Source organism: Grammomys surdaster, unplaced genomic scaffold, assembly GCF_004785775.1.
Source record: "Grammomys surdaster isolate TR1022 unplaced genomic scaffold, NIH_TR_1.0 99, whole genome shotgun sequence".
NCBI lineage: Eukaryota > Metazoa > Chordata > Mammalia > Rodentia > Muridae > Grammomys > Grammomys surdaster.
This window is the reverse complement of record NW_021604578.1, coordinates 1858203-1881091: the sequence shown is the minus strand read 5'-3', so window position 1 is coordinate 1881091 and position 22889 is coordinate 1858203. Positions and strand designations below refer to the sequence as shown.

The 22889-nt window shown below is 35.1% G+C and overlaps 1 protein-coding gene across 2 annotated transcripts in view; it reads left to right on the top strand.

Moving 5' to 3' along the window:
- The window catches only part of Hcn1 (hyperpolarization activated cyclic nucleotide gated potassium channel 1), a 340159-nt gene that overhangs the window by 39556 nt on the left and 277714 nt on the right, over nucleotides 1-22889 (top strand). For both annotated transcript variants that reach the window (XM_028784249.1, XM_028784253.1), the window contains exon 2: nucleotides 5904-6327. In XM_028784249.1, coding sequence (XP_028640082.1) covers nucleotides 5904-6327 — 424 coding nt within the window. The remainder of the gene's footprint in view (nucleotides 1-5903; nucleotides 6328-22889) is intronic.

The window sequence follows — 22889 nt, the reverse complement described above, 5'->3', positions numbered from 1 at the left end:
AATGTGGAGTTCTTAATATTATGAACTTATCTTCACAATACCATTTCTTACGTTTATTTAGCTGTGGGAGAAAATGAGCTCTATGAGGAAAGAAATTGTCTATAAAATAATATTTGCCAACATTATCATTATTAGTGATGATTAACTTGAAATAAAAACACATTGCATTGAGAACAATTGTATTTATTTTTATTGGTTTTGTTGATTTGTAGTACTAGGTAAAACCATTATCTATATTATTTCTTTGCTTGGCTTGCTAGCATTATTGTTTGTCTACTGGGTTTTCCTCCTTGAGTGATATTCCAAGGAAACGCTTTATCCCTTTCCTTGAATTGTTGAAGATTTAATACAAGCACTGAGCAAACAGTGATACGTACTAGGCATACTTATATAGAGTTCTGAGGAGAAATGAAGCCTTATTTAGGTTAATAAAGAGGTTACAGGGTAAATGGTACAGCCAGAAATCTCCATTCTATTAGAGTCTTGGTCTTCTTCTTTCCATGTAACTTGCTCCTGACTCTACACTTGGAATGTATCATTGCCTAGCATCCTTGTTCAGAGCAACTTTGAGGACTAGAGAAGAACACTAGGATCCATGGCAGTTAATTGTCTTGAATACTCATGGGAACAAAGGCAGAGACAAAGTGTGGAGCAGTGTGTTTTTATTGCTTATTGTCTTAGATATTGTCTACATTACAACAGAAATTTAATACAGCAAAGGATATAATTTTGAGCTCCAAAGAACTTAAATCCAGAAGTGACCCAGGAAAGAAACGCAAATAGTACCAAGAGAAAAAAAAAAGAAACAAAAACCATATTGGAAAATATACAACTTTTTGGGAAGTGTTATAAACTCAAGATTTGGAGAAAGCAGGGAAGAGCAAGCAGGGAACAGAGAATAGTCAAGGAAGTGAATCTGTTTATGTGTGCACATGTTTGCCCCAACCCATGAAACGCACCTCACTAACTGAAGCCTCTAATTTTAAGACACGACTCTGGGTGTTAATGACACACCAGTGTGGGCTCATCGTTTCTGATTTCTCATCATTTATAAACGTTCCTGTGATGAGTGATGTTGATTATGAGTTCTCTATTCATAGAGCAGAGCACGCAGTGTATGAGAAATCCCTATACCGTCTGCTCAGTTTTGTTGTCAACATGAAGTTGCAATGAAAACTCATTATGGCAAAAATGACAACAGAAATAGAAATGCACATGGACAACTAGATGAATTGTCTGACTTGACTTGGATGAAGGTAGAATGTTCACAGTTAGAGGAACAGATAGAATGGAAGATGTCTTATCGCTTGTGTATGCATAATTCTGACACAGCAGGAAAAATGGTGTTATTGCCCAGGAAATAAGGTAGGAGAAGTGGTGGTAGTGGTCCAGAGTGCCTTGGCAACCATCATCCCTTTTGAGTTACTTGAGAGAGTCATTGATGGCCTTGATTCAGGGAGTTGCATTTTGGGTAGATTGTTTTAGCATGGTTTTAGCATAGAATCATTTTAGAATAGCTAGAAAATGTATTGATAAATTTTAAGGAAGAGATAGCTTTTTTTTTTGGAATAAGGAAGATCAGGATAGAAACAAAAAGAGGGAAGGATCAGAGTAACAATCTGTACTATTTAATACAATTGAATGACAACTTAATAAAATTGAATAACAGTTACTCAAATCTGTAAATACATTCATGATTAGAGTCAAAAGAGAAGGAGATTGTTGTGTTCCTACTATAAATGTGGAGAGCAAAGACTTAGGTAGAGAAACCCATGGATAAAAGATTATCAAGAGGCCAGTTTTGAAGAACATGAACATTATTGACGAAAATGACATACTACAGTGCAAAAATGGTGACTGTGGTTTCTAGAGCTATCAGAATGAAACCATGTTAAATAAAAGTTGGGTTACATTATACAGATTTTATAAATTGTTTTCAGACCTGTAAAATGGAGTCAAAGATATGGTGAAGGAAAATTATAAGAGTTAATGGCTCTTTATATTAATACTGAGATAGATGTAAGGTGACTTCAGTGTTGCAGATAGGTTATGGGATAACATAATCACTAATAATGCAAGGCTGGCTCTCTTTTCGTCTCTATTGACTAGAAGGAATGACAGTTTGGGGTTTTTTTTAAGAAAAATTCATTTTAATGACATAAGTAAAATAATGCCCATATTTCACATTACGTTCAAGATTGTTCCTCACAAAACTGAAATTTTTTTGGTAAGTAAGTAGAGTAAGCAGACAGTGAGCGGAACAGTAATGTTGGCCCCAGTTTCTTGGTTTTCTGCTCCTGTGATCTATCTAAACAATTCATTTAGTTTCTTCCATCCATCAAATCCTACACATTTAGTACCTCAATTTTACAGATAAGAAACTTGAGGATTACAGTATGTATATAACTTACCATCACCAAGCAAAGTCGTTGGTAGGGATTTTTGAAAGAAGACACCTGCAATGCTAATTGTAAAAGGAAATGAATGAATAAAACATACTCCTTCAAGATTTTTAAATTCCAAATGGAAATAATTATTATTTGTTATGTATAAATATTGAAATAGGGCTGTGATTTTCATATAATTATTTCTGTTGTTAAAGCATCAAAGTACCTATTAGTAAGTACTTGCAAGTATAAAAAGATACTTTTTTTTTTAATGTTAGAATCAATTAGCCTTTGTGCTATATTGGAGATAGCATTGCTTACTTAGTGGGGTTATCTAGTATAGCTCCAAAGTTTCTGCCTCTCAAAGCCCATATAAAAGTACCCTCCGATACCTATGATTAATTTAAAAAATTATCCACATACATGGCCTCAAGCCAATTGAATGGAGGGATTTTCTCAATTAATGTGTACACTTTTCAGATGACTCTAGCCACATTGATAAAAAAGCAATTCTGTACAGTTGACTCCTTGTGAACTTGACATACAAACAGACCACTATTACACTATAACTTTTCCTATTTTTTGTTTACCCCAAGGTCTCATACTAATATCACAATATAAAAATAGCTTTAAAAGCCATATTAAGTTCTTTCTTACTCCAGGAAGGAAGAATCCAGGCACAGCTGCAATCAAATTAAAGTACAACTAATATCCAGTAGTGTAAAAAATTCTGTAGCTCAGTGGGTGACATTTCAGAATCACAGTCTTCTGTGTTCCAAAAGGCTTGGGGAACTCCAGGACTGCAACCCACAATATATGCAGCTTATCTTGTAGGCTAACACTGACTCTGTCCTATAGCCATCACTGTGACTCCTGATCATCCAACAGTCCTGGAATCTTAAAAATCCTGGGGTCTGCACTGCAACTGAGATGTCCCAGTAGCATCTCCTGGGCACTTCTCAGGGATTCTAACCTTGCCCTATTGTGGGAAACTTAGCTTCTCCCCATGTGTATCTTCTATTCTTCAATATCCATGCTATCAAACCCGCTACCACATGGAAGACTTCTATATATTACTGAGTTTAGTTGGCATCTTGAGATACAGCCATGGCTGCCCTAGGCCATCACTGTGTGCTGACTGGGGAAACATGTCCCAAAAGATTTCACTTTGAAGATGCTGGTGTCTTGTCAATCACAGCAAAGCCTTTAGTCCCAGACAGCCAGCATCTACTGTCCAATTAATGCAATATCTTACTTAAAAGATTCTTGTTTATTGTTAATTACACCTGATTCTACAGCCCACACTGACCAGAAATGACAACATCTTAATTCAAATTATCATATGAATAGCCCCAAATAGTTTTTAAGGGATTCTCAAAGCCCCTTAGGAATCTTCATAATTCAAGTTTTCATTGTTGGCCTTTATTTCTTCATACCTATCTTACATGCTTCCACCAAATAGCACATTAACCTTTGAACACTCAACAGTTTTCAAGACCAAAGCTTCAAACACTTCTACAGTCTTCCCCAAAACAACACGGTCAGGTCTGTCACACTTGCCTATTCTCTGGTGACAATTTCTGTTCTACTTTCTACCGCTTTGATAAAACACTGGCCAAAAACAACTTATGGGAGGCAATGGTTTATTTCATCTTGCAGCTTATAGTCTATCATGAAAGAAAAATCAGAACTGGAAGGAACCTTTATCAGGAACTGAATTAGAGCTATGGAGAAAGCTGGTTTTTGGTTTGGTTCCCATAAAACCTAGGGTCAGATATCCAGGGACTGCACAACCAAAGGTTGACTTGGTCCTCTCTTATCCATCATTAATCAAGAAAATGTCCCACATAGTTGCCTACAGGGCAGTGTGATGAAGAAGGCATTTTCTCAGTTGAGGATCCCTCTTCCCAAATGACAAGGAAACTAATCAGCACAAATGAAACACAAATTACCTTGCTTAACTGAAACTTCTGCCAACCATAAAAGTTAATGTTATTAATGCAATACAATTGCCATAAGAAAATGCCTACCACTAGAAAACAGCATCTTGTTTCCAGAGACTGTTTTGTTATTATATAGTTGTGTTAGCTGACTAGTTATTTTTTCTTCAATAAGTACATATCCCTGATATCTATAGTCTACTATTTAATGAGTTAATTGTAGTGCCCGTGGACTAAAAGAGCATTCATGGAAATAATATTATATTAATTTCTCATTAATAGAAGCTTTGTACACTTGAAATAAAGTTCCTATTTGTCTTTCAGTTTTAAGGTTGATTGATTATTATTTATGTTCCCTGTTGCTATGATAAAATATAACAACAAAAACAATGTAAGGAGAAAGGTTTTATTTTGGTTCACAGTTTGAGAGTGTTGACTATCATGGTGAGAAAGTCATGGTGGCTGGGAGGCTGCTCATCACATTTTTGTCTACACCCAGGAAGCATAGGACAATGAATATTCTGTCTCCTTTCTCCTTTTCATTATGTCCAGCTTCTAATCCAGGGAATAGTCACAGTAGGAGTGTTTTTCCACCTCAATTGACCTATTATAAATAATCCCTAAAAGCATGTCTTGAGTCTAAAATCACCTACACAATCCCTCAGTCATTTCTCAAGGTCTTTCTAACTTCCCAGTTGGGGTAGACATTTTTTCAAAATAGCAGTAACAGTCACATCCATATTCAAATGTTTCTAAAACTGAAAACATGCTTTGAGAGATAGCACAGTATATATTGCAAAGATGTTTGATGAAATGGCTTAAGGTTGAAATTTCCCTTCTCTAAGGAGGAGAGGAGATAATGTGGGAGGGGCTTTTGAGGGTGAGACTGGGAATAGAGGAGGGTGGGAGGCTGTGATCAGGATGTAAAGTGAACAAATAAATAATTAATGAAAAAAATTGGTTCATGCCTCAGACCTGGAAGAGATTGATTATTTTCAATCTCATCTCCAAGTTAGTCTTCTTTATTTGGATCAAACACAAGCATAACATTTGCTTTATGCAATAAAGTTTAGAATCTATACTTGACTAAATTTGTGCTCTTAGAGATTATTATCAATGAGATTCTTAGAATACTCTCTATATTATTCCTTAATCCTTTGCTAAACTGACAAAGTGTTTCAAAGTGCCTCTAAACAGTTGTAACAAAGGCGAGGTTTAAAGGTAGGACTTGTATACTTGTATTTATTTACATTAAAAAAATTTCTACCTATATTTAGCATCAGTCATATAGGCTCATTATTTTTTAGCTCCCTTAGATTTTTAAAAATTGTTATTTTCGTGATGAATTGTACCAATTAATTATAGATCATTTATCTTAAAGCCTTGTCTTAGTAATATACTAGTTTTTAATCCCAAATAAATATTCAGTCATTGAAAAAAATAATGTTTGAAACCAACATTTATTTGCTGTTCTCTTCTACATTTTGCTATATACCTTCAACAGTTGTTTTCTAAATGGAAAATGGCCGATTACTTTCTACATCCTAAACTGTAATTTTTTTCTTATTTATTGTAGGTTTTACTGGGATTTAATAATGCTTATAATGATGGTCGGAAATTTAGTCATCATACCAGTTGGAATCACATTCTTCACCGAACAAACAACAACACCATGGATTATTTTCAATGTGGCATCAGATACCGTTTTCCTGTTGGACCTAATCATGAATTTTAGGACTGGGACTGTCAATGAAGACAGCTCGGAAATCATTCTAGACCCTAAAGTAATCAAGATGAATTATTTAAAAAGCTGGTTTGTGGTAGACTTCATCTCATCGATCCCAGTGGATTATATCTTTCTCATTGTAGAGAAAGGGATGGATTCGGAAGTTTACAAGACAGCCAGAGCACTTCGTATTGTGAGATTTACAAAAATTCTAAGTCTCTTGCGTTTATTACGCCTTTCAAGGTTAATTAGATACATACACCAATGGGAAGAGGTAAGCTGCATGTTTTTCTTTCTTAACGTCACTCTATCATGGGATTTTCATGATGACTATTTGAGTATGTATGTGTTATATTTAATGAACTGCAAGAAGTTTAAGAACAAATGATTTGCAGAGTCCTCCATTCTGGTATTTAAGTGATATTTATGTCTCTGAATAATTTCAGCCAACTGAGAGTAATTATAAAACATTCTAACAATTGAATATATTTTCTGCAAACACACTTTAACTGACATATTGTTATCCCAGTCAATGTGACTTTTCTTATGCGTTAGAAGATTCTATTTAAGAAAAATATGTCAAATTTATCTTTGACAAAGATCTATAGGGTATGATTGGTAATCTAGTATATTATCCTGTATAAAAGATGATAAAGTATGTTCCTAACAATATTGGAATTTCACTGAATTTACATTTGTCATTTTGGTTATCTCTAAAGTCTATAAATTCAGATTTGAATTCAGCATACTAAATTTGCTCATTGTTTTGTCTTCTTTTCTCCCAATTAGTTCATTTCATAATAGTGAAAACCCAGAATATGTAGGAAGGAAATAACTACATAGAAAACACAAAGGAGTCATTCCAGTGATTCTAGCCAGTCAGACCTCTTTGCTGCTGAATAGGGCATCTGCTGTTCTTAGACAGTGTGTGGGGTGGTGAAAGAACCCTGCCAACTCAAGTTTCCAAAGGACCGAGTTAAATATACCACCATCAAGCAAATGAGTACCTCTTTCTACCGTTAGTACATTAACCTTTTTTTTTTTTGGCTTTTTTTTTGATTCATAAGCACAGCCCTTTGTATTAATTATAAACTGGACTTGATTGTCTGCATAATAATGAAAGTCAAAAGACCTCCAGAGTATCCAATGGAACACTAATAAAAGCACTCCACTGACTCTAGATTATTGGTTTATTCCTACAGAAATGCTGGTTGGTATTTTTCATGAAATGGAAGTTTTGTTCACTTTCTGGGCAGCTGTAGCAATGTTTTTGTGGAGGCTTGTCAATGGCATTTTGGTTCACAGGATTTTAGGAAATGACACACAGTAATAAAACCCTGCATACTACACTGATGAAAACAATAACATGGATCATTTTTAAAATATGGAACTGGAATATATTAAAAATGAAATAAAGCATATAGGAGAAACAATGCACTTGCAATGTTTCTATACATTGTGTATACGTAGAAATGAGAATTAACATTCACTTCTCAAAGCCTTTTCACGGATCTGAAAATTCCAATCCAAGATGATTCTTGATAATCTCCCCCCCAATATATATTGGAGGTCTTATATTAATTTGATAAGCAGTTTTTGATCCTTTGTACAAATTAGCTCAGTGAATCTTTTCTACAACCCGGTGAGATAGAGTCTATTGTTGTTAACAGATGATGACAGTTAAACGCACTACAGTTCCTTGCCAGGGTTAAGAGACTGGGATGAGGTGGAGCTGGGATTTCTGCCTTGGCAATATGACTCCAGAGCCATGGTCTTAACCTGTATAACTGTACAGTTCTTACTGTGGGTTGTGCTTTTGTACCCCTTCAGCTCACTGCTTTAAAGCTTGTTTAAGGAGCTAAACGGAGGTTTTCTTACTTGAGCATGTGCTCATTGCAACATCATAGAACCAAGAAAGTAATTCTTAAAGCAAGGCCATAATAATATTTTGACAAATAGTTAGTGAGACAAAAGTCGTGGATAGAGCTGCCCAGTCAATTAAAAATACAGGAGACAGTGTGACTATTTTTAATGGCTTTCAGCTTTAACCCAGTTATCCCAGAGAACGTCAGCAGGATGAACAGATGGCATCCGATCAGATAAAGTGACAGAGCATGTGGTCACAGAGGACACTCTTTAACACCAACATTTTCGGTTCCTGGCATGGTCACCAGCACCTAGGTCTGTTCAGCATGACAGGATTTTAAAGGTGCCCGAGATATCATTCAGAAACATCAGCTGTCTGACATCATTATTGTGAAATGCAATCTAATATGCACTTAGAGAGATTTGCTAACCACACACATTCATGGCAGCACTGTGAGTTGGCAAGATCATTCTTATAAATAAATGACCTTGGTAATAAATGAATCAGAAGCTCATTTAGCTGAAGAATGTTTTCTTGGTTATCTGATACACCCATATAATAATATATATCATGAATGTTTAATGACTGCTAGCAATACTCTTAAAGAAGACTAAAATTGGAATAACACTTGAGAATTTAATATAAATTCATTTATTCCACCTACACAATTTAAAACATAATCACACACACACACACACACACACACACACACACACACACTCACACACACTCACAAACCAAAACCAAAAATCAAACAATCAAACAAAAACTGTTGAATGGCTTCCAAATTGGCACATCTCCACCTGACTTTTATAAATGCCATCAGGATGCGTTTACAAGTAGAAGTACAAGTTAATCAGCAGAAGTAGCTGTATGAGTTGGATTAAGACTGCAGAGGAAGATAAGAGTTCACCCACATGTCTTAGAGCTCTGAGCATTTTAGTACCAGGCTGGCTAATGCTAAATTCAGCATACTTGGGGAAGTCGCGTGTGAAGTCTGGAAGCTGCCACTGTTCTAAATGAATCATTCGCAAGGAAAGCAGCTGCCTGCTATAGAGAACTGTGTTCAGCTTGGAGATGCATTTTTTTCCACCCACAGCCTGGATTAGTTCAACTAAAATACAAGATGTTCTGAAGCCAGAGAAATTAGAGAAATCTTATGAATGAGATGCAGGAAGTTTAAAATTTACTCCTTATGGTCCATAGGTGTGACATGTGTTAAAGGAAACCTTTGATGGGGATGATCAATTTATGAAATTCTCTGGGATTAATTTATAAAGGGTGAAGTTACACTCTTAAGTCAATTTGTAAGATCAATGATTTATGGTGTAAACACAGAGCTCTTTGCAAGAGGTTAAAATTGTATATGTATGTATATATATATACATATGTATATATATGTATATACATATATTGTCAGGTGATATGAAAATCTGAAGAAATTTAGATAAATTAGCCTAGAATAATTTCCCAGAGTATAATCTTTCTTTTGTTATAAAATTTCCATAATTAGCATAAATGGGTTCTTCTTACTTTAGTGTTTTTGTTTTGAAAACTCATTATTTTAATTCAGTGATATCCCTTTTCATATTTGAAGTATGCCAGACCTCCAGGCCTGAACTGTTTTATAATCTAATACATGAGAAACAATTCTATATGACCCTCCTAAAAGACACATATGGTGAGGAAATCCTTGAAAATTAAATGGACCATTATTAACAATTTGTGACGATCACAAACCTCTAAAGAGATAAAGACCAGATTAAAAGCTTAGCAAACTGGGGATTATTCACTGTATAAAAGTAAGGGGTTCTCAAAACCTCAAGTGACCTGTCTGTTGACCTCACTCTTTTTGTCAAAGAGAGACGGCCCTTGAACATTTTTACAGCCTCATACAATATTAATTGAAAGCATAGACATCACCTTGATTATGTTTACTGTGTTGTGTGATTACAGTCACAAACCTATGACGGATATTAAGACAGGAGAAAACCATGAGTCTCAGGGCAGCCTTAGCAATGAAGTAAGATCTCAACATAGAAGTAACTGAATGACAAATAATATTTGGCAAAAATTATTTTCTCTTGTAGGAGGTTATTCAATTGTAGGCTTCAGTGACCCAACTAAGCTGGGCATTCCTTCATGAGTGATGTAACAGATAGTTCAATGCATGATTATTTAGTAACCACAGGTCTTTGGTATCCATCACACTTTATTTATTCCTCATTTCCTGTCTCCCCTGTTTCTTTTTGTGTGGATTTTGTGCATATTACAATGAAATAAATGCACTTTGAGGCAGGAAGGGAGCCTTGTAGCTATGAACATCTTAGGCAGAACAGTTGCAGAAGGATAAATCTTGGCATGTTACGATGTTTTTCTACTAATCAATACTAGATTGTGATGTTGGATCACAGAGAAAGACTTATCTACAAATTATGAACCATAGCACAGAATTGTTAAGGAGACTCAGCCTTATAGGGAACTAAAGCAGAATTTGATTTCTGGCTTTGGTTAATTTTAGCATGTTATTTGATACAGACTAGAACCTAACTCTTTCTATAAATTATCTGCTTATTAAGCATTTCAACGTATTTTAAGCACTTCTGTTTTTAGAAAACACATGAAATTTCAAGTCTTGTCATAAGCAAATGAAATGTTGGCCTAAATTTTCCCTAGGCTAGAACATAAAGACTCGCTATTACCCGTCACATCCAATCTGCTTTCATGTGCCTTCAAGATTCTTCAGCACATTGACTCAATTCACCATTGTTGCCTTTTTGGTTTTTTTGGTAACATTCGCTTAATTTTAGTTTTAATATGCTTGAAAGTAATGGTTTTCTCCAATATTATAATTTTTCAGTGGAAACTTCAGATTGAAAAATCAATCTCCATCTGCCCTTTAAAAATCAATTCAAAGTCATTTATAGAATGTATTCTACCTGGATGCACTGTTATAATGGCCAATACTGGATTATATACTGGCTCTGAATACTCCAGTTCTTGATACTTAGTTATATGTGCTGTCTTTCTTTTCTTGACATGGGCAATGTAGATGAAACAGTCCCTTTTTATTTTGCCCTTGAGACTCCTTGTGTACCCGGACAGGATCTTAAACATGGTGTATCACTGAAGATGCTATCTGTTTCACACATGGTGATCTAAGGGCTAAATCCATTAAATATATGAAGACTATTTATTTTTTATTTTGAAGCATTTCTTCCAGTGGTGTTGACTTATAACTGCTAATGCGTAGAAACATAAAGCAGATGTGGCTTTGTAGGAAAAGCAGACATGTGGATTCATAATCAATCATAGATGATATTCTAATTAGTGACCTGAAACAGGAAGTGAACAATTTCCACTGTACACCAAGAAGCTTTCCAAGATGCTTGAACTGTGTATGACACTGGAGTCTGAAATATTAAGCTGAACTAGAGGCTCATGGAGTATAGCATCATACCGAACATACAATGCATAGGCTGCTTAGGAGAGCAACTGTCTTTCTCCAGAGTGAGCTTGAAAGCACAGACTGGAATTAGCGCTAATGTTGAACTAGGTGAGGTATTGTTGAGACATTTTATGCAGAACAGTTGACATTTTAATAGTTTGACAGAGTTTAGGGGATTGGAGGTTGCTTAGCAGAGAGTCAATGTTACTAGTAAAAAGAGAGCGTTGGTCCTGATTTACAGTGCTGTGTGGACAGTTACACTAGCCAGGGTTCATTTTTGAATAGCTAAAGGCACATATTAGCAAAATATTCTTATCCTTAAAATATGTGTAACAATGACTATTTTATGAAAACTCTAAAAATATATATTTTTCATGTTTCATTGTTAAATGCCAATTGTGCTTAATATTTCTACTTTTAGTAGTTAGTTATAGGTTGTTACAAATTAGTGTATTTGATTGTATATACCAAATATCTTTTCCCATTTAAGGGAAAGCCATATATGTGACTTCTTGTGCCTACAGACAACAGCATACATATTTAGGTTAAAGTGATGTGTGACATGGCTTGTTTTTAATTTTAAGTTTGATTTATGTTTACAATATTCATAAGCATAAGATTAATAGTTCTATCATTTTCTGGCTAGCGGCATCCTCTGATGCAAGCATTTTCACTTGTGTAGGGATGTCTCCATTCTCTGCAGCAAGTATGCATTCTGCTAAAGACCACTAGGTGTCCCCTAGCAGTTATGTTATTTTGGGGTTCTAGATTCTAAAATAATAAAATTCCCTCTTGTGAAATTACTCATTTACACTATTGGAATCACTAAACTGATGGCCTGATACAGTCCTAGAAAACAACAATCACCTCAAGTATTCAGTCATGCAACACTTTTTATTTTGAGGTTAATCACAGAACTTTAAGTTACTTCTTTAAGTGATTATTTGTATTTGGAGAGAACTGATTTCAGTATCAAACTATATGTTTTGACTGTGCATGTTGATAGATAATCCTGAAATTCTAAAATAGGATTTTATGAGTGTTTTTTTTTTAGCAGAATATACTGGATCAAGATGATTAGTAGATGAAAAAGTTATCTGTTGATTTCATATATGGCTGTTTGAATTAGGACACCTTGCTGGATAGTCATGACACATACCTTTAATCATAGCATGCAGAGGCAGAGAGGCAGAGAGAGAGAGAGAGGCAGAGAGGCAGAGAGGCAGAGAGGCAGAGAGGCAGAGAGGCAGAGAGGCAGAGAGGCAGAGAGGCAGAGAGAGGCAGAGGCAGGTAGATTTCTGAGTTCAAGGCTAGTCTGTTCTGCAGAATGAGTTCCAGGACAGTATGACCTAAAAAGGAAACACTGTCTCAAAAAGCAAGAAAAAAGATGCGTCATTTTTATCATTTTCTGAATGATCTTTGATCAGTGACAACAGATTTAAATAATACAACTGGTTTCCACACCAAAAAAAATCTTTAAGTGTATTATTTTATTTATATGGGTATTTTTCCTCTAAGTATGTCTGATAACCATGTAAATGATTACTGCTGAGGCCAGAAAAGAATTTAAGATTCAGGGACCACAGTTATAGACAGTTGTATGTGACCATGTAGGTGCTGGGAATAGGACTAAGATCCTGAGGAAGAGCAGGTAATGATTTTCCTGCTGAGCCATGATTCTAGCCTCAGAAAACTCCAATGTATAAGAATTTAAGATGAACTTTGAAATCTTGCTTCTTATTTTATTATTAATACATCTAACTTTCTGAGCATTATGTACTCAGGCCAATAAGTGATATTTGACATTTTTCTGTACTCCCATGCTTAGACATTGGAAATTATCATATAACTCTTATTTTGAATTTTTTATTGGATATTTTATTTATTTACATTTCAAATGTCATCCCCTTTCCTAGTTTCCCCTCCAGAAACTCCCTATCCCATCCTACCTCCCCCTATCCCACCTACCCACTCCCACCTCACCACCCTGGCATTACCTTACACTGAGGCATGGAGCCTTCCCAGGACCAAGGGCTTCTCCTCCCATTGATGTCTGACAAGGCCATCTTCTGCTGCTACATATGTGGCTAGAGCCATGGATTGCTCCATGTGTACACTTTGGTTGGTGGTTTAGTCCAGGGGAGCTCTGGTGAGCCTAGGTGGTTCATATTGTTGCTCTTCCTTTGAGTTGCAAACCCCTTCAATTCCTTCCATTATTTCCCTAACTCCTCCATTGAGGACCCTGTGCTCAGTCCAATGGTTGGCTGTGAGCACTGACCTCTGTATTTGTCAGACTCTGACAGAGCCTCTCGTCATGTAACTCTAATTCAAAGTTTCAAAACTGTACCATGGACACATGTCTGCATGTTACCTCCATGAACATATCTTTTGTCCTGAAGCAAGTGTGTTCATTTTTCTTCCTGCCCACCCCTTCACCCATTTTGCCTGTTGTTAATATCAGAAGTCTGAGAGAAACACTTGTTTTCCACTTTTTTTAGGTTCTAAAGCCAGCAATCAAGTTCTGTATATCCTACTTGATTGTGATCTCAATCTATTCACTTGATCTTAGCGCCAACCTATTACAAGCCAAATTCAGTTTTCTTTCATTTGTATTTCTGGAATAGACTCATAACCATATTATACAGTGCATCCTTATTTGTCCTTCAGTTGACCCCAAAGTGCTACTTCTTTGAGTAAATACTGTATAATGGATCGACTGGAAATATTTCTATAACATTTCATGACCTTTGAGATAAAACACAACATTAAAGGCCACTTGAAATCCAATTCTAGCCCAATTCAATTCAGTCTAGAATATTGTACATATTAACTCTCAACCATGCTGAATTTCTTTAGGTATTCAGAAAAAATATTTTAATGTCCCATGTAAATAATATTCATTTTTCTTCTAATTTTTTTCAACTTCACCTAATCTATTGTTTTAATTTTTTGAAGACTTTGCACCTGAGTACCATTTTAACGTGATCTTATTGGTCCCTCTCATCCTACAATTTCTCTCATGTCCACCTACTTTCTTTCAAATTTATGACCTTTTTAAAAATTATTATTTTCACACAAAGGTATACGTCAGATGGAGATCATCACACAGTTCCAAAGTGTAGTAAAATACTGATCATGATAGTGCTTAGCCCTATCATCTGTAAATCAGTGTCTACACCTAATGATCAGTGAACATTGATTAAAATGGTATCAAATAACTATAAGAACCAGAGGAACTAAATATTTACTCTGAGACAGTGTCTTCTATATATGACAGGGAAGTTGCACCAGTGAAACTCAATAATATAGTCCCCTCCCTAATCTACCACAATTTAATGTGGACATCACTTTCTTGTGGTGAAATTAACTAATCTGTCAAACAAAACTAGTTTTGAACCTATGATGGATTTGACCAACTCCTTGAGACTTTGCTTTATTATACTCAACCCTCCTCAAACTTCTTTTAAGATGTATTTTTCCAGCTATCTATTATAATTCCATAAAGTAGAACTATAGGTCGACTGTATCTTTACCTCCTGGAATAGCATCAGAAATAAGAGGGCACAAATTTAAGACAATAGAAACATTTCGAAGGTTTAGGCACCAACATGCAAAGTTTATTAAACATATAATATTTACTATAAAGCCACACATTGTTATTAGCACTAAATGTATTGATACAATTAAGTGCTCCTGTAGCCTGTGAAGCCCAGGTAATTGAATAAGTTGTTTAAATTGCACAGCTAGCATATGATAACAACAGAATTTTAATTTACATACTTCCTATATAACATGGTCAAGAACGTTTGTATGTGTGTGTACAAGTAGATATGCACACGTGTGTTCATCTCGAGGTCAGAGGGTCAACCTCAAGGGTTCTTCATTGCTATATAGTCTGTTTTTCACTGGGGCATGGAAATTGCTGATTGTGAACGGATGACTAGAAAGTAAACCCTCAGGATCTGCCAGTCTCTCCCTCTCCAGTATGTTCCATCACATCCAGTGTCTTTATGTGAGTGCTAGATTTTGAAATCATATCCCAATGTGTACACAGCAAACACTGTACTGATTGAGCTATCTTCATAGTACTGAAAGTCTTAATGAGTAGTTATGATAGTACTTTTTCTGTTTCAATAGTATGCATGCAGTTTGTGATAGAGGCAGGTAAGATTTATGACAAAGCCACCAGTAGGTAGCATGTGCCATAATTTAAACAAGAGAGGAAAACATAAGAGTTTCAATGGAAGTCTATGATGTAATAATCTCTTTTTCCAAGCTGATGGGCATTCCTGTGGGTATCGTGGAAACTGTTCACTGTTCTTCATGACTTCCTTGTGGCTGCCCTCTGGATATAGGAATTATAAGCCAGTCTTTCTCTACTATAATTTTGTAAGTGAGTTCAATACTAGTAGGAATATAAATAAACAAAATTAATGGAAACACTAATGTCCAAGTTTAAAAACACCATATTTAATGGCAATTTAATAATTTATTAATTGTGAATGAGCAGTTGGATAATTTAATTTCCTAGATTCCTCTTTAACATCTTATTTCAATCAAATGGAGAACAATGTTATGAATATATGATATAATTAGAATAATTCTTTTATAAGGACAATTATTTTACTTGAAATCTTGAGAAGACTTTACATGCAATCATTAAACCACCACACCTTAAATATGGATCACAATATTTTCATTATCCTTTGAGTGTATTACTTTTATTTGAAGTTCAGTTTTTAAGCAATTCACACTTGTAAAGTACTTGTAATCAAGGACTTATTATTCTTTAATAATCATTTTGTACCACCATTATATCTTTAATCAACTTTAAATGTTATGCCTTACCCCAGTAGACATAAATTTGCTTTATTTCCCATAATAAGGGCCTGGAAAGTATTCTTTACTCACTTAAAATATGCTTTCTGATATTATTGATTTAAATGTTCTACAATGGACAATTGTGTCTATGTCACATAATAATGTTTGTTGTTATGTGTGTAAAGTAAAACACTTTACAACCTTATTGGTTTTTATGATTTTTTACATTGGCAATTCTTAAGAGGCTGTTCTAAGTGCACTCCAATATAGCTTGCACTGTTCACATCCTCCTTTTAATCTATGTACCTTTCACAGAATTTTCTCTGTGGTGGTACTGTTAGTTTCCTGTAGTATTGCTATGAATTCTTTAAAGAAGTGCCTCCAATATTAATATCACAAGACATTCATTATGGCTTACTAATGATTATCTGGTTTGTCTTTTTACATATTTGACTTCCAGCTTTTCCCCTTAAGTTAACTTTCTTATAGACAGCATGTAATTGAGTCATACTTTAACATTCTTCTTATTTTTCTGTTTTCTTTACTTGCTTTTAATTTAATTTAATAATTTTCAGGATTCTCTTTTATACCCTCAATTGCCTTAGTAGCTCTATCTCTTTATTTACTCTGACACTTACTCCAAGATTTAAGTGTTGATCTCTGTTTTTGTCACAGTCTACCTATCTACCTTAAAACACTTTTGCATTCGTCCAGATATCATATACAGAAGCTAATAGAATCATTTCTGTGGTTTTCCTTTGGCTATTTTACGAAGTTATTTTATACTTACTTTATATATTCTTTAATTAGAGACCTACTTTTCTTCCTTATTTTTACATGCACCATAGAACATTAAATTATGCATTTTGTATTTAGGATTTCCATGTGTTTTAATTATCAATGTAGATCCAAATTTTCATTTATTTCTATTTTCCTCTATCTTCATTCTCTGTCTCTGTCTCTGTCTCTCTCTCTCTCTCTCTGTATCTGTCTGTCTGTCTATCTCTGTGTCTCTCTGTCTATCGTTCCCTTTCCCTCCCTTCAGATCTCCTTCTTCCCTTTTTTTTATTCTTTCTCAACACAATTCTGTATCTCTTTCTCCATATAGAGCCAATTTATTAATCGATTTATTTGTCTGTGAGTCAAAATTTTCCCTCACAGATTTCAATGACCATTCTTGTCTTATCTCTAAACCTCACTGCTCAACCCAGCTTGACAGCTGAGCTCTGCTTTCTTTTAGTTCACGGCCTTAATCTGCCAATTCTCTCTAGTAGGAATCTGTACAAAATCAGAGGATTTTCATTCAATGGTGCATGGGATCCTAAAAGTTGAGTGTGTTCGGTGTTTTGTCAGATTTGGTAATTAAGAGTAAAATCTGCTTCCTGCTAGAACAACATTCTCAGAAATTGGATGAATGGTCCACATTGTCTCAAAATGGAGAATCACATTTCAGAGTTGTTTACGATATAATTTTAAGAAAGGCCATGGTAATTTTTATGACTTACATTGTCTAATAACAGTTTGTAAGGTACAGTGTGTTTTGAGTGGAGCAAAACTGATATAGGACATCAGTGGTTTTAGGTGGTTATCTTTATATCAACAGATCAGGCAAGCCGAGTAAAATACTGATCACTGGAGACTTTATCCAAGAAAAAAAAAAGAAGGTCATTAAACTGACCTTGTATGTTTAATATTATGCTTCACCAGCTGTGACAAAAGTTCTAATTATAACCATTCAGAATTTGAGAAGTCTAGTTTATGATAATCTTAGTGTTTGCCGTCGTGATTCCAAGTTAATTGGATTGCTTTCTCCAACTGATTATTTCAAGTGAGTAAATCACATGGGAAACATCAGGCCGTATTCCTTTTCTGGACAAAGGATTCCAACATTAACTCTTGGCCACAAGAAGAAAGAATGCTTGAGCTTAATTTCATCTTGAACATTCTTGAGTGGGCAAAGAAGTCCAGATTTTTTCTCCCAAGAATACAAAACTTATTCGGTTATGTTGGTTCAGATTTCAACTTTTTTTTCTGACAAAACAACAGTGCATTTTAGTTACTGCTGGGAGGTAATACTCCAACCATGGAGAAAGGCCTGTGAGATAGGACACTCTTGAGTGAACATTCTTCAATTCAATTTTAAAATCTGATGCTCATAAAAGAATCTTATACTAAATTTAAAAAGTGACAGTTTTAGCTTCTCCTCCAATGTCTATAACTTCCCTATCCCTGAGTAGTTGGCTAGTTTTTCAGTATGTGGCATGATTTCTTTCTTGTCCAGTGGGTCTGAAGTCCAATTATAGAGATGTTGGTTACTGCCAACATCATATACCACAGTAGTATATGTACCACTACTGTGACTTTAGGAATATTTAAGTATGATTTTTGGTATGATTCATAGTTGTAGGTGTTAATTCAAAATAGTCAAGCCTGAAAACATGTACAAACAAACAACAGGCTGGGCTGGACATATTTATGTATGTACATATATATAATATATATTCTTATGTATGTATATATATATAATATTTTTTTTATATATATATATATACTCATGTATATGATATATATACTCATACCTATGTCTAAATGTACACACATGCACATACACAAACATATGTACATACACACACACACACACACACACACATATATGGAAGGGTTTGAAGAGATGAAAGTGAATGGGAAACTATGTAATTATATCATAATATCAAAAATTAAAGAAATAAAAATTAAATTTTATGAACATTGGTCACTGCAACCTATAACCCCTTTTTCCAGCATACAGCGTATTCCTAGTATCTATTTTAGTTTTAATCAAATGGAGCTGTCACTGTAAGACTATGGTAAAATACACTTAGTTATCATCATGAGTATATTCAAGCATCAAACTATGAACAAAATAAACACAAATTATGAAAATATTCACATAGACTAATATTGAAATGTACATTCCGTTCCTTTTTGGTGGAAAGGCAAGTGACATGTCTTTCTCAAGTTCAAAATATGACCTTTCACTTCTGTTTCACTTATTGTTTTCTAAAATGGTTCAATAAAATTTATAGGACTGTTATTATTTCCAAGAAGTAATCATGGAAAAAATATAGACGTATAGAAAAACTGAACAGGCTTTAGCATGAACACAAATATATAAAGCAACTAATTTATAGAGTTGAGTTTTACTAACCTTTCAATGTAGCATATTTATCCCTACATGAATCTTCCATTTCCAAACTTGTATTTCAGTGTGAACAAAAAAGTTCAGTCTCCCCTCCTCTCAGTGCATCAGTTATTACCCACTCCCCACTTGGTTTCATCTCTCATTCATCTTCACACATAACAATATACAATATACTGTTTTGAAAGGGTGCATTTCAACATACTTAGAATTAAAGCAACCGGGTAAGTTATGATATTTCAAATACTAAATCTATAAAACAAATAAGGGTCATCAGTTCTCATAATAATTACATGCTTATAAATATTATCAGATTTCCCATTCCTGTTTCTATTTTCTTTGTTCTTTAGTCATTCTTATGATCATGTAGTGAAAATGTTCATGAATTGGAAAACACTTGTAGCTCAATATTTTCCAAAGCTCTGGTCTTGGATTCCTCACTTTTTTGAAGAGCAGGATTAACTGAGTGGTCCTCAATAGCTTTTCCAGGCTTAATATTGCTTAAGTCTCACCTTCCTGATGACTGGTTTGATGCACCAAACCCTCTGTTGTGAAAGCAACAGGTTGGCGCTCTCCCAAACGTTCTTTTCAAAAGCATGTTCTACCTCATTCAGTGGTGCGTAGTGAAGAGTCAGTTTACTTGGACTAAACTTTCAGCCCCGGTCTCCATCTTATGGCTCATGTCTATTCACCAAAATGTCTGAAAATTTTCAGAAAAACGCTTCTCTCTCTTTTCTGTACCTTTTGATCTATGTTTACACTTCTCTTCGGGATATTTTTCTCAAAGTAGGTGATATTTATGATCCTCATGAAAGAGATTTTTTTTATTAACCATCAGACCTACATAGCCTTAGTTGTCTCAGAGAGAAACAAATACAACAAACAAAATATTCAGCAATTACCCCTAAGAAGGCCCCTGGACTTGCATTATTCATATTCATGTTTCTGACTGTCTCAGCTCATGACCACGAACATACCCAGAGATATTAGGAAGACCCTAAGTTGCCTAGGTAGTTTTGTTTCATTTTGTGAACTTCAACTCCATATTTCAATGACTGAATTTCCAAAACCAAGCTTATTTCACCAAAAAGAGTAAACAACCATCTTAGAAAAATAAAATAAAAATTGTACCCGTTTACTGCAAGTGTATGCCTCTAATAGTCTAGCTGTTCCTCTGGATAGGGCTGACAGACTAGCTCTTTGTCAGTTCACTGTTCTGGTGTGCCATACATCACTCATTTAGTATGAACATTTATAATTTACTTCATAAACAAAAAAATTTCTTCTGAAAGCATATTCAAGTTCCAAAGAATATATTGTTGTTTTTTTTTAATTTTTAAATATTTTTTAAAAATCTTATTTTTTGAGATTTCCTCCTTCCCTGTTCCCCTCTTCAAACCCTCTCATATATCAATCCTTGTTCTATTTCAAGTTCATGGCCTATTTTTTTATTAATTGCTGTTACACCCACACATACACATATACATTTTCTTAATTTATTTTTGCTTTACATAGTGCTAAGGGAAAATCCTAGGTCTTGTGAATATTGCATGTATACTCTATCAATAAACTACATTCCTAGCCTCAGGTTAGTGGTTTTCATTTGGACAATAAATAAATTCTATATTCCATATTCTATCAGTGAGACAATTCACCCTGGCAGCAACTTGAGGCAGAGAGGACTATTTGGTGTGCAGTTCAGTGTGAGGGAAAGCTGCTTGAGAATGAGAATGAAGTCAAATTTCTTTGCAGAATGCAAACAGATTCATACTACCAAATGCAGATCATTCTGGAGCAAACCTGACAAGTGTAGTAAAGGCACCACATCTGCTTTTCAGACCTGAAAGTCTCCTAGTGACTTTGAATGACAAATGTCTGCATTTGAGAGTCACATTTTAATGTCAGTTACCAGAAGGAAACCTGTCAGCAAGGTAGAAGGAGCAAGATAAAATCAGAATTACAAAATTATATTATTTCCTGCCGGGAAGCATAACCTTCATATTTGGCATTACCTTTGAGGAGTTTTTATCTTTGAGAAATATCCTTAGAGTAGAATTATAGACAAACGAATGTATCCAGATATATTATATATTTATATAATCCTGTGGCAGAAGCTCTGTCATTGGATAGAGAAGAGGTAGGTGGAGCGAGGATTTGGGAGGAGGAGGAATGAGGACAGAAGGAGGGAAGGAAAAGAAAGATGGCAGCAGACGTTCCTGTCTCTAGCAGTCTTGTGTAGTTATTCATATTAAAAGGTTAAATATTGGGATACCAATTCTAATTGTGTGGGCATCTTGTATATTGAGTATTCATTGATATATAAATCTAATTGGTTAAACTTTAAGTATTAAGAGTCTTCTTTCTACCCGGTACTATGAGGATGGCAGTAATTGTCTGGGTTTGAGCCATGGTGGAGTTGGCCTAAGGGCCATGCTTAGAGCCACGAATCCAGGGCCTGGGTTCCTGGCGTTCCTGGCACCTCTGGCCACCCTTAGTGTGGAAACTTTGAGCAGAAACATGGTGGCAGCCTAGAGCTAGCGGGTCTGTGCTGACTTTTCAAATACCTCCTGTTACATCGTCCTTCCTTTTCTGTGATATTTTTGTTTCATTTTTTTTCCCTAAACTGAATGTGTATTCCTGAATATTCTCATTATTCCTTCCCAATAGCTTAGAATGAAGTCTAACCAGTGTATTATGCGGAAGACCCCAACACTCTTCCATCTGCTTTCCTCTTCATACTCAGCTTCTAGCATTCCACATTTTTGGTGATGATAAAGTAGCTTCACTAGCCTTTTTTCTGCTCTGGAGCTTGGGTCTTTCTTAGGAGTGTCTACATTGGTTATTTTCTCTGCCTCATCTTCTTAGGTGAGAGGTCATTTCAGGTAGGTATTCCTCTTATTAATTAGAGTTCCTCTACCTGCATACTGACTCCAAATCCTTGTGAGTCATGTATTACATTCTGACACAGAGCTTGGCTTTGTACTGGTGTGCTAATCTTATATGTCCATTATGTAGTCAACAATTGCTTTGTGCTGAGTTCTCAGTGCTCACATAGCTACTACATGAAGAATGCTCTGTCGAGATGGTTGAAGGACATTTCCTGGAGGCATCATTGATGGTGGTGTTATAGCAGTGGTTTGCATGTAAATCTTCACAACTGCTCATCTAGACCTAATTATTTTCAACAAAGAAGCACTGGTAGATAGTTTTGCAGTTGACACCTGAATGGTTCATAATTATCATACATGGTATGACAGATCATCATGTATCAGGATACAAATGATTAGGTTGAAATTTTGTTTCTGTTTCTTATGAGCCCTTGTGACCTGTTGATTACTACTGGGTTGAGTAGAAATAATTCGTGGACCACTGAAAAGAATAAATGAGTCAATGTTTCTTGGTAAGAATCCAAGAAATAGCTCAAACAATGCCAAGCATATGGAAATAAATTTATGAATCATGTTGCCAAATGTTTCTCTTCATCTCTGAATCATTAGATTTTCTTCTTTACAAATGTTACTA